Below are 13,373 nucleotides of genomic sequence, written 5' to 3' on the forward strand. Positions count from 1 at the left end.
TTCCTTCAACGGGGGTCCTGTTCTCAATTCAGTGGTTTGCTGCTGGCATTCGCCTCTCTATTTGTGTCTCTGGCTGTGTCTCTCAGGAGAGATCTACATCCGGCTCCTGTTGGTCTGCACTTCTTTGCTTCATCCATCTTGTCTAATTGGGTGGCTGTATATGTATGGACCACATGTGGGGCAGGCTCTGAATGGGTGTTCCTTCAGTCTCTGTTTTAATCTTTGCCTCTCTATTCCCTGCCAAGGGTATTCTTGTTCCCCTTTTAAAGAAGGAGTGAAGCATTCACATTTTGATCATCCGTCTTGAGTTTCGTTTGTTCTAGAGATCTAGGGTAATTCAAGCATTTGGGCTAATAGCCACTTATCAATGAGTGCATACCATGTATGTTTTTCTGTGATTGGGTTACCTCACTCAGGATGATATTTTCCAGTTCCAACCATTTGCCTACGAATTTCATAAAGTCATTGTTTTTGATAGCTGAGTAATATTCCACTGTGTAGATGTACCACATTTTTTGTATCCATTCCTCTGTTGAAGGGCATCTGGGTTCTTTCCAGCTTCTGACTATTATAAATAAGGCTGCGATGAACATAGTGGAGCACGTGTCTTTTTTATATGTTGGGGCATCTTTTGGGTATATGCCCAAGAGAGGTATAGCTGGATCCTCAGGCAGTTCAATGTCCAATTTTCTGAGGAACCTCCAGACTGATTTCCAGAATGGTTGTACCAGTCTGCAATCCCACCAACAATGGAGGAGTGTTCCTCTTTCTCCACATCCTCGCCAGAATTTGCTGTCACCTGAGTTTTTGATCTTAGCCATTCTCACTGGTGTGAGATGAAATCTCAGGGTTGTTTTGATTTGCATTTCCCTTATGACTAAAGATGTTGAACATTTCTTTAGGTGTTTCTCAGCCATTCGGCATTCCTCAGCTGTGAATTCTTTGTTTAGCTCTGAACCCCATTTTTTAATAGGGTTATTTGTCTCCCTGTGGTCTAACTTCTTGAGTTCTTTGTATATTTTGGATATAAGGCCTCTATCTGTTGTAGGATTGGTAAAGATCTTTTCCCAATCTGTTGGTTACTGTTTTGTCCTAACAACAGTGTCCTTTGCCTTACAGAAGCTTTGTGAACTTAGGTATTCTTAAGTGGAATCTCAGGGATGTGATGAGTAGACTTACCAATAATAAATGAGATTTGAAGGGACATTGAAGCATGACACTCAAAACCACAACTTATGTGTCAGGCACGCTTCGGGAGTACAAGATGGTGGGGCGTTGCTTGCCAACCCCAAAATGCCACTCACCGCCACTGTACAGAATGCGAATTTTTGCACCCAACCATGTGGTGGCCAAGTCCGGCTTCTGGCACTTTGTGTCGCAGTTGAAGAAGATGAAGAAGTCATCCGGGGAAATTGTGTACTGTGGGCAGGTGTTTGAGAAGTCACCCTTGCGTGTGAAGAACTTCGGCATCTGGCTGCGCTATGACTCCCGCAGTGGCACTCACAACATGTACCGAGAGTACCGGTACCTGACCACCGCCGGCCTGGTCACACAGTGCTACCAAGACATGGGTGCCCGACACTGTGCCCGTGCGCACTCCATCCAGATCATGAAGGTGGTAGAGATTGCAGCTGGCAAGTGCCGCCGGCCAGCTGTCAAGCAGTTCCACGACTCCAAGATCAAATTCCCATTGCCCCACCGTGTGTTGCGGCGCCAGCACAAACCACGCTTCACCATCAAGAGGCCAAACACCTTCTTCTAGACACAGAGACCTACTGAATAAAAGCTTCAGACTGTCAAAGAAAAAAAAAACCACAACTTATATCCACCTCTACAACTTCAGTTAGTTATCTACTTCAGGTCCTTAAAATGTCATACTTAACACTTCACAAAATGCTATGCTTATATTTTCAGAAAAAAATCATGCTTTATTGCTATATGAACCATTTTCACAAATTGGTTATCTGACTGTATTAGTCAGGATTCTCTAGAGTCACATAACTTATGGAATGTGTCTCTAGATTGAGGAAATTTATTATGATGATTTACAGTCTGTAGTCCAACTAACCCAATAATGGGCAGTTGTGAATGGGAAGTCCAAGAATCTAGTAGTTGCTTCATCCTATCAGGTTAGTTGTTTCAGGTAGTCTTCTGTAGAAGTAAGTTCTAACAAATGTGGTAGCAAGGAAGTGCAAGCAGTTGAAGAATAGTGAATCTTCCTTCTTCAAATGTCCTTACTTAGGCCTGTAGCAGAAGGTGCGAGCCAGATTAAAGGTACACGCCACCAAGCCTGAATCTGGGACTTGCTTGGCCCCAGGTCCTTGCCTCAGTCTTCTTAGATTAAAGGTGTGTAGTACCTTGCCTGAGCCTAAGCTTTTCATGCCCACTATGCCTCAACATCTCCATGCCAAGTTTCAGGTCAGAAGCTCTTCCAGTCTCACGATCTGGATCACAGGTATGCTTTCCAATTCTGGATTGCAGTTCATTCCAGATATAGTCAGGTTGACAAACAAGAGTAGCCATTACATTCCACCCCTTGTCAACTTAACACAAATAATGTCTCATGTCCAAATGAAACAATAGCCAGGTCATAAACATACTTAACATGATTATAATTATTCCTCATAAAATCACAAATGCATTTGTACATTTACAATAGGTCAATGTTTCTTGGAAACTGTCTTTTAGTATTTCAACTTAAATACCAACAGATGTTAAAGAAATTGGAAGAAAGCATAAATAGCTATATGAATGTGTTCTTAACAATAAAACAGAAGCTTTCAGATTACTTTATAATCTTCATTTCTGCAACTGGTCACTTGGCCTTAGATGATATTTATAACTAACCTTCTCCTATTTCTTCTACCCTCTGCAAGCACCTCAGCATGTCTTGGCTCTTTTCCTGGAGGAGTGACCCATACCTTCATTCTTGATGGGTCTGTGTCCTTTATCATTCTGCTTTTCTAGGCTGTTGTAGTTTTCCATTGACTTTAATCACAGGACATGGTAGTACTAAGAGAGGCCCTAAAAAATCTGCACTCCCAACATAATTCTTAATTCCATTGTGGATACGCAATCCAGTTTCCTCATGGTAATCTAGATCTATCACTCCACCTAACACTGTTATTCATTTCTTAGCCTGTTAGGTTAAAGGCATTAGAAGCCCAAAATGACCAGGAAGAAGTCTGAACTTCCAGTTCAATGGAACGTTTGTTGTAGCTCCTGGTAGGAGCACTTTCCACTTTGGAACCAAAACTTATAGGCCACCAGAACCTAGGGTTCCGGGGACAGGAAGCAAAAATTTCCCTAGAGGGTCACTAGGAATGATAGTGAGTGGAATTGTTCCCCTTTCCACCCCTTGATTCCTGGACCAGTGGATCCTAGCTATGGGAGAAACTGTACCATATATCAGACGCTGATTCAGAGCCTTCTGAAGAACTCTGACCAAGCCCTCCATGTTGCTGCCACCTAATTGGTGTTGTAACTGTGTCTTCAAAGGACCATTCTAACTTTCTATCAGACCAATGGGTTGCTTGAGGATGGTGGGGAACTGTAAGACCTGTGGATTCCATGATCATGGGCCCACTGCCGCACTTTCCTGGCTGTGAAGAAAAACACAGATGATGTTTCTAGCAGAAGAATTATGGAAAGGAAAGGCAAATCCATAACCAGAATAAGTATGTATTCCAGTAAAAACAAAACGTTGTCTTTTCAATTGAGGAAGTGGTTCAAGTACTCAACCTGCCACCAGGTTGCTGGTTGATCACCTATAGGAATAGTGCCGTATCTGGGGCTCAGTGTTGGTCTCTGCTGTTGGCAAATCTGGCATTCAGCAGTAGCTGTAGCCAGGTCATCCTTGGTGAGTAGAAGTCTGTGTTCTTGAGCCCAAGCTTAACCCCCATCTCGGACACGATGGTCACATTGTTCATGTGCCCATGGAACAACGACAGGAATGGTTGGGGAAAGAGAATGGGTCATTTTATTGACTAGATTCTTGAACTCCTTCTTAGCTGAAGTCACATTTTGGTGAGCATCTAGATGGGATACAAATATCTTCACATCCTTTGCCCGTTTGGAGGGATCTATCCACAGACTTATGCCAGATGACTTTCTCACCAGTTTTCCAATTGTGATCTTTCTAAGTCCCTGACCATCCTTGAATACAGCACATCAGTCAGTGAACAATCATACATCTGGCCATTTCTTTTTCCAAACAAACTGTAGTACCATGTGTAGTGCCCAAAGCTCTGCCCACTGGGAAGATTTTCTTCCACCTGTATCTCTCAGGATTGTCCCAGAAAGGGGTTGTAATGCTGCAGCTGTTCACTTCTGGGTGTTGCTTGCATAATGTGAAGAATTGTCAGTAAACTGGGTCCTAGTCTTTTCTTCTTCAGCCAGCTGATCATAGCCATGAGGCTATAGTTATATGCTTGGTAGCCGATGTCATTGTAACAAGAATACAAACCATAGGCATTTGAACAACTTCTTCATGTAACTTGCTTGTGCATTTAGGACCTGCTTAGGCCTGATCATGTATATATCACTTTCATTTAATAGTAGTCTGCTGCTGTGCACATCCTACTTTATGACTTGGAGGATCTGATAACACCCAGCTCATGATGGGCAGTTCAGGTCAAACTGGTGTCCTATTGTCAAATGTTCAGTTCCCATTAAGACCCAATAGCAGGCCAAGAGCTGTTTTTCAAAGGAAGAAGAGTTGTCTGGAGATGAACTGTTGTCTGGTAGAACTTTGCTGCAAAATGCCTAAGGTCTCTTCTGTGACTCACCTACAGGGTCCTGCCAGATATTCCAAACAGCATCTCTATCTGACACTGGGTCTGCTGAAACTTATGGTCCAAGTGGTAGAGCAACCTGTACAGCCTGGACCTATTGAAGAGCCTTCTCCTGTTCCATGTTCCACACAAAGTTAGCTGCTTTCCCTGTCGCTTGGTAAAAGGTCCTGAGTAACACACCCAACTGAGGAATGTGCTGATTTCAGAATCCAAATAGACCAACTAAACATTGTGCTTCTACTTGGTGGTGGGAAGGGCCAGGTTCAATAACTTATTTTTCACCATAGCAGGAATATCTATGCATTTCCCATACCACTGGCCTTCTGAGAATTTCACTGAGATAGATAGTCCTTGAATTTGGGTTGATTTATTTTCCATCCTCTGATACACATATGTGGAACCAATGAGTAAAAAGTGGTTGCTACTTGCTGCTCACTTGGTCCAATCAGCACAATGTCATCAATATAGTGTACCAATGTGATATTTAATGGAAGAGACAATCAAGATCCCATCTAACTAAGTTATGACAGCAGGATAGTTCATATATCCTTGAGGCAAAACTGTAAAGGTATACTGCTGGCCTTGCCAACTGAAAGCAAATTGCTTCTGGTGGTCCTTATGTACAGGTACTGAGAAGAAGGCAGTTGGTAGATCGATAGGTCCATACCAGGTACCAGTAGATATGCTAATTTTTCAAGTAATGAAACTACATCTGGTACAGAAGCTGCAATTGGCGCTACTACCTGACTTAGTTTTCAATAGTCAGCTATCATTCTCCATGATCCAGCTGTCTTCTGCATTGGCCAGATAGAAGAGTTAAAGGGAGATACAGTTGGAACCAGCACCCCTTCATCTTTCACATAAATGATGGTGGTAGTAATTTTTGCAATCCCTCCAGGAATATGAAACTGGTTTTGACCCACTATTTTCTTTGGCAGAAGCAACTCTAAAGGCTTCCACTTAGCCTTTCCAACCATAATAGCCCTTGATCCACAGGTCAGGCATATAATGTGAGAATTCTGCCAACATTGAAGTATATCTATCCCAATTATACATTCTTGAACTGGTGAAATAACTACAGGATGTTTTTAGAGACAGACTGGACCTACTGTGAGTTGAACATCAGCCAAAACTCCACTAAACACCTGTCCTACATAAGCCCCTACTTTAACTGGAGGGCCACAATGTTCCTTGGGATCTCTTGGGATCGATTCAGGACCAGTACCCAATAGAACCCAGAAAGTCTGATTATTGCCTTTTTTACAGTGTACATTTACCTTTGTAGAAGGGTATAGGTCTCTCTAGGGATAAACTGGAGAAAGGCTAGCAGCAAAATTTTAGATGTCTACTCAAGATCCTTCCTCAAAGGAATGTGGCCACCCCTTCATTCAAGGGTTCTGGGTCTGTACATTGGCCCAAGTCTGGACATTGTTTCACTAGCCAAGATCGTCTTTTGCCATGATCCAATGTAGTCTTTCATTTGTTTGAGAATTTTTCTGTTTATACAGATCAGACAGATATGCAATAGGTTTCCTATCTGTATCTTATCTGGAAACACAATGATTGATTAGCCAGTAACAAAGGTCCATACAAGTCATCATGTCATTATAAATTTCACCTCTCCTGTGCTGACCATTATGGGTTAGGTCATTATAAACCTTGTTTTGCCTACACTGCCCATTATATTAACTCTGATTACCTTGTCTTTGGTGATTCAGTGTTGCCAACTAGCCCTTGCTGCTTCAGGACATGAAGCAATTTTCCTCAGACACTTTTTTATAATCTGAGTTTTTCATCTTCATGTATTGCTAGACAATTTGAGATGATGAGTATTTAAGGTTGTCTCTTTTCCCAAACATGTAAATGATACCAAGTGTGAATTGTTATAACAATTTTTCAACAATAAAACTGCTCTTTCTTTCTACATCCACTGAATTATTCTTCCTCTTCCATTTAGGATGTGAATTTCTCAGCAGGAAGGAAGGTTGGGTAGGTGAAGTGGACAATATTTAGTCAGAGATTAAGAAATAGTCCTTAATTTTACCTTGTGAATGGAATAAAAATGAAGGCTAGTCTTCATCATTAATCTCTTTCATGATGGACCCAGTGTAGTTGATTTGAGAGAGAAACATTTAATTTTTATAGGAAAATCAGCACAGCCATCTCAATGTCCTCTTTACCTTTCCTTTGCCAATGTCACATATTCTGAAGAAAAAGAAAACTACTCACATATACACACACAACGAGGGAGAATAGATAGGTGATAGATGATATATAGATAAAGCTTCACTTTACATAATATGAAATTCTTTTTCTCTTGTATAAATCAGCCATTAGCAAACATATTCTGAAGTGAGCAATTGAATTTCTTAGAGATCTGCTCTCTGACATCTATATTATATTATTGTTGAGTACCAAGAAGAGGTTAATATCCAAAACCACTTAGGAAAGGATAAAGACCATAAGGTGAACTTCCTGAGATGGACTCATCATGGAATGTGGACTGCAGTGAATGAACCTTGGCAGGACAAGCCCAAGAGATGCCATTTACAAGATCAAGTCCTGTTATTGATATGTCTTTTCTGTACTAATGAAATTGACATTATATTTCCTGGGCACTAGCCCACCATATTGGGCCAAATTTCTGCATATCAAGAAAGATGTACACTGCCTTGTAGTGAAGCTATATGGACTAATAGATAAATTCTTCATTCCTAGTGTTGGTTCTATAAGAATTCCTAAAACTATATCAATAATTATTAAACAATTTATAATAGGACTGCAATTAAGGTCCTTTCTGACATGTGGATACTACAATTAGACCTCTGCTTCATGTGCCATGAGTGAATTGCTTCTGAGAAAGAAAGCAGGCATTTACAACATAGAATACATTCCTTAGAGCCGTAAAACAATTAAACAAAGACCGTGAAAAAGAAAGAACAATTTATTGTAGGTGTAGGTACAGAAGATAAAATTTTAATGGGGTTATCTACACAAAAATCCAATGCTAACTTAGACAAAAAAATGATAGTTTTAGACTCTCAGTGAACCTTTTGAGATAGTGACAGAAAATGAATATCTAACTACATTACTAGTCTTACTAGCAACACATGTAAACATCTCTGTTGTAACCTTTTTCAATTTATGATTTGAATTTAAGTTTGTAAAAAAAAAAGGATGTTTGGAAAACCATATATAAAAAAACAAGAATAATCATAGTAGGTAGTAGAAGGAGAGGGCAAAATTACAAGGAAGAAGGAAAGGAGCAGCAGAGTAACTTAGAAATTAAGGGAGAAAAGTAACAGAAATTAAGAGCATGTAGTCAGAGGATATAGTCTGACAGGTTTTTCTTTTATTACTTTCTCATAGAAAGAAAGATTAGAATATTTTTAAAAAGTATCTTTTTCTTTCCGAAAGCAACTTTTCTCTTACTGACAAGGAGTTTAAAAAAAACACTTAGTCTTAAAGCCCCGCACAGAAGTCCTGTGGTGAAAAGAACAAAGGGCCTGTTTATTCAATCTCTCTCCCTGCCCCCACCAGGCAACAGTCCCAGGAGGTGACTGCTTTCCACAGCTCTCTGTACCTCAAACCTGCCCTGAGATAGCTTGTCTACCAGGAGTGCTGAGTCACCTAAGATTACAGGAGGGCTGACATACCCAGCCTCATAGGCTCACAGGAGGGACAGGTAACAACAGAGATAACCAGATGGCTAGAAGCAAGCACAAGAACATAAGCAAAAGAAACCAAGGCTACTTGGTATCATCAGAACCCAATTCTTCCACCATAGCTAGCCCTGGATACTTCAGCACATCTGAAAAGCAAGATTCTGATTTAAAAATTACATCTCATGATGATGATAGAGGACTTTAAGAATGACATAAATAACTCCCTTAAAGAAATACAGAACACAAGTGAACAGGTAGAAGCCTTTAAAGAGGAAACACATAAATACCTTAAAGACTTAAAGGAAAACACAAAAAACAGGTGAAAGAATTGAACAAGAGCATTCAGGATCTAAAAATGAAAAATAGAAACAATGAAGAAATCATAAAGGGAGACAACCATGGAGTAGAAAACCTAGAAAAGAGGTCAGGAGTCATAGATGCAAGCATCACCAACAGAATACAATAAAGAGAAGAGAGAATCTCAAGCATAGAAGATACCATATTTTACAGATACCGTATTACACAGCAGTCAAAGAAAAAGCAAAATGCAAAAAGCTCCTAACCAAAAAAATCCAGGAAATTTAGGATACAATGAACAGACCAAGCCTAAGCATAATTGGTATAGAAGAGAATGATAATTTCCAACTCCAGGGTCAGTTAATATCTAAAACAAAATTATAGAAGAAAAATTTCCTAACCTGCAGAAAGAGATGCCTATAAACATACAAGAAGTATACAGAACTACAAATACACTGGACCAGAAAAGAAATTCCTCCCCTCATATTATAATCAAAATACCAAATGCACAGAAAAAAGAACAAACATTGAAATCAGTAAGGGAAAAAGTCAAGTAACATATAAAGGCAGACTTATCAGAATTACACCAAACTTGTCAACAGAGACTCTAAAAGCCAGGAGATCTTGAGTAGGTGTCATACAGATCCATACCTAACAGGGAATCACATAACGGTTAACGATCTGTATTAGACTTATTAGACTTTTAAAGGACATGGCTTATTAAAAAAAACCAAACAAATGAAGAAAACAACTCACACAGACCAGTAGTTATAGCCTGTAAAGCATCTGGGAACTGTAAAAACACATGGAAATAGATCAAGTAAATTTCATTTTAGACAAAACTCATTTTAAAGTAACTGTTACATTAAAAATGGAGTTTTGGATGTGTTTGCTTGGGTCTTGGATATCATAGAATCAAACACTCGGGGTTTATTTATGTCTTAAATGGGCCAGTGTAATGTGGGCAGAATGAAAACCATGGCACTTAAACGTTTTATGCTGTTTAAGAACTAAGTAGAGTTGTAGTCATGGGAAAATGTTCCAAAATCATCCAGGTAGTGGGATGGGGGTAGGGGGAGAGCCAGTATATTCAACAAATGGTGCTGGATCAAGCGTTGGTCTGCATATAGAAGAGTGCGAATTAATCCATTCTTACCCCCTGTACAAAGTTCAAGTCCAAGGGGTTTAAGAACCTCCACATAAAACCAGATGCACTAAATCTAATAGAAGAGAAAGTGGGAAAAAACCTAGAACATATTGGCACAGGAGAAAATTTCCTAAACAGAACACCAATGGCAAAGGTTCTAAGATCCTCTATAGACAAATAGGATCTCATAAAATTACAAAGTTTCTGTCAGGCAAAGGACACTGTCAATAGGTCAGAATGGCAACCCAGAGATTGGAAAAAGATCTTTACCAATCCTACATCTGATAGAGGGCTAATAAACAAAATATACAAAGAACTCATGAAGTCAGACTGTAGTGAACCAAGTAGCCATATTAAAAAATTGAGTACAGAGCTAAACAAAGAATTCTCAACTGAGGAATCTTGAATGGTCAAGAAGCACCTAAAGATGGGATTGCAGACTGGTACAACCATTCTGGAAATCAGTCTGGAGGTACCGCAGAAAATTGGACATTTAACTGCCTGAGGATCCAGCTATACCTCTCTTGGGTATATACCCAAAAGATGCCCCAACATATAAAAAAGACACGTGCTCCACTATGTTCATAGCAGCCTTATTTATAATAGCCAGAAGTTGGAAAGAACCCAGATGCCCTTCAACAGAGGAATGGATACAGAAAATGTGGTCCATCTACACAATGGAATATTACTCAGCTATCAAAAACAATACCATTATGAAATTCATAGGCAAATGGTTGGAACTGGAAAATATCATCCTGATTGAGGTAACCCAATCACAGAAAAACACACATGGTATGCACTCATTGATAAGTGGCTATTAGCCCAAATGCTTGAATTACCCTAGATGCCTAGAACAAATGAAACTCAAGACGGATGATCAAAATGTGAATGCTTCACTCCTTCTTTAAAAGGGGAACAAGAATACCCTTGGCAGGGAATAGAGAGGCAAAGATTAAAACAGACACAGAAGGAACCCCCATTCAGAGCCTGCCCCACATGTGGCCCATACATATATAGCCACCCAATTAGACAAGATGGATGAAGCAAAGAAGTGCAGGCCGACAGGAGCCGGATGTAGATCTCTCGTGAGAGACACAGCCAGAATACAGCAAATACAGAGGCGAATGCCAGCAGCAAACCACTGAACTGAGAATAGGACCCCCGTTGAAGGAATCAGAGAAAGAACTGGAAGAGCTTGAAGGGGCTTGAGACCCCATATGAACAACAATGCCAAGCAACCAGAGCTTCCAGGGACTAAGCCACTACCTAAATACTATACATGGACTGACCCTGGACTCTGACCTCATAGGTAGCAATGAATATCCTAGTAAGAGCACCAGTGGAAGGGGAAACCCTTGGTCCTGCTAAGACTGAAACCCCAGTGAACGTGATTGTTGGGGGGAGGGCATCAATGGGGGGAGGATGGGGAGGGGAACACCCATAAAGAAGGGGAGTGAGAGGGGTTAGGGGGAAGTTGGCCCGGAAACCGGGAAAGGGAATAACACTCAAAATGTAAATAAGAAATACTCAAGTTAATAAAAAAAAAAAAAAGAAGCACCTAAAGAGATATTCGGAGAGACCCAACCGCCTGGTCAGGTGGGCACTCCTGAGGCTGCAGAGCGGAAGAGACCACCAACACTGCTCACCCCTGCCCACATCCCTGGCCCAAGAGGAAACTGTATAAGGCCTCTGGACTCCCGTGGGGGAGGGCCCAGGAGCGGCAGGACCCCTGCCACAGACACCGCCGGACCCTGAAGGAAACAGACCGGATAAACAGTTCTCTGCACCCAAATCCCGTGGGAGGGAGAGCTAAACCTTCAGAGAGGCAGACAGGCCTGAGAAACCAGAAGAGACTGCTCCCTGCACACACATCTCGGACGCCAGAGGAAAAAGCCAAAGACCATCTGGAACCCTGGTGCACTGAAGCTCCCGGAAGGGGTGGCACAGGTCTTCCTGGTTGCTGCCGCGGCAGAGAGCCCCTGGACAGCACCCCACGAGCAAACCTGAGCCTCGGGACCACAGGTAAGACCAAATTTTCTGCTGCAAGAAAGCTGCCTGGTGAACTCAAGACACAGGCCCACAGGAACAGCTGAAGACCTGTAGAGAGGAAAAACTACACGCCCGAAAGCAGAACACTCTGTCCCCATAACTGACTGAAAGAGAGGAAAACAGGTATACAGCACTCTTGACACACAGGCTTATAGGACAGTCTAGCCACTGTCAGAAATAGCAGAACAAAGTAACACTAGAGATAATCTGATGGCGAGAGGCAAGCGCAGGAACCCAAGCAACAGAAACCAAGACTACATGCCATCATCGGAGCCCAATTCTCCCACCAAAACAAACATGGAATATCCAAACACACCAGAAAAGCAAGATCTAGTTTCAAAATCATATTTGATCATGATGCTGGAGGACTTCAGGAAAGACCTGAACACACTTAGGGAAGCACAGGAAAACATTAATAAACAAGTAAAAGCCTACAGAGAGGAATCGCAAAAATCCCTGAAAGAATTCCAGGAAAACACAATCAAACAGTTGAAAGAATTAAAAATGGAAATAGAAGCAATCAAGAAAGAACACATGGAAACAACCCTGGATATAGAAAACCAAAAGAAGAGACAAGGAGCTGTAGATACAAGCTTCACCAACAGAATACAAGAGATGGAAGAGAGAATCTCAGGAGCAGAAGATTCCATAGAAATCATTGACTCAACTGTCAAAGATAATGTAAAGCGGAAAAAGCTACTGGTCCAAAACATACAGGAAATCCAGGACTCAATGAGAAGATCAAACCTAAGGATAATAGGTATAGAAGAGAGTGAAGACTCCCAGCTCAAAGGACCAGTAAATATCTTCAACAAAATCATAGAAGAAAACTTCCCTAACCTAAAAAAAGAGATACCCATAGACATACAGGAAGCCTACAGAACTCCAAATAGATTGGACCAGAAAAGAAACACCTCCCGTCACATAATTGTCAAAACACCAAACGCACAAAATAAAGAAAGAATATTAAAAGCAGTAAGGGAAAAAGGTCAAGTAACATATAAAGGGAGACCTATCAGAATCACACCAGACTTCTCGCCAGAAACTATGAAGGCCAGAAGATCCTGGACTGATGTTATACAGACCCTAAGAGAACACAAATGCCAGCCCAGATTACTGTATCCAGCAAAACTCTCAATTAACATTGATGGAGAAACCAAGATATTCCATGACAAAACCAAATTTACACAATATCTTTCTACAAATCCAGCACTACAAAGGATAATAAATGGTAAAGCCCAACATAAGGAGGCAAGCTATACCCTAGAAGAAGCAAGAAACTAATCGTCTTGGCAACAAAACAAAGAGAATGAAAGCACACAAACATAACCTCACACCAAATATGAATATAACGGGAAGCAATAATCACTATTCCTTAATATCTCTCAATATCAATGGCCTCAACTCCCCAATAAAAAGACA

General features: G+C 40.9%; 1 protein-coding gene across 1 annotated transcript; it reads left to right on the top strand.

The window, feature by feature from the left end:
* The first annotated feature begins 1,213 nt into the window (after positions 1-1,213).
* Rpl18al1 (ribosomal protein L18A like 1) lies at positions 1,214-1,812 on the top strand. The gene has a single exon (XM_039097090.2). The coding sequence runs from the start codon at positions 1,214-1,216 to the stop codon at positions 1,760-1,762; it is 549 nt and encodes a 182-aa protein (XP_038953018.1). The 3' UTR covers positions 1,763-1,812.
* The last annotated feature ends 11,561 nt before the right edge of the window (positions 1,813-13,373 follow it).

Source organism: Rattus norvegicus, chromosome 1 (genome assembly GCF_036323735.1).
Source record: "Rattus norvegicus strain BN/NHsdMcwi chromosome 1, GRCr8, whole genome shotgun sequence".
NCBI classification, from domain to species: domain Eukaryota; kingdom Metazoa; phylum Chordata; class Mammalia; order Rodentia; family Muridae; genus Rattus; species Rattus norvegicus.

Coding starts and splice junctions, on each gene's coding strand:
- Rpl18al1 (XM_039097090.2), top strand. CDS start 1,214: ATGACACTCAAAACCACAACTTATGTGTCAGGCACGCTTCGGGAGTAC.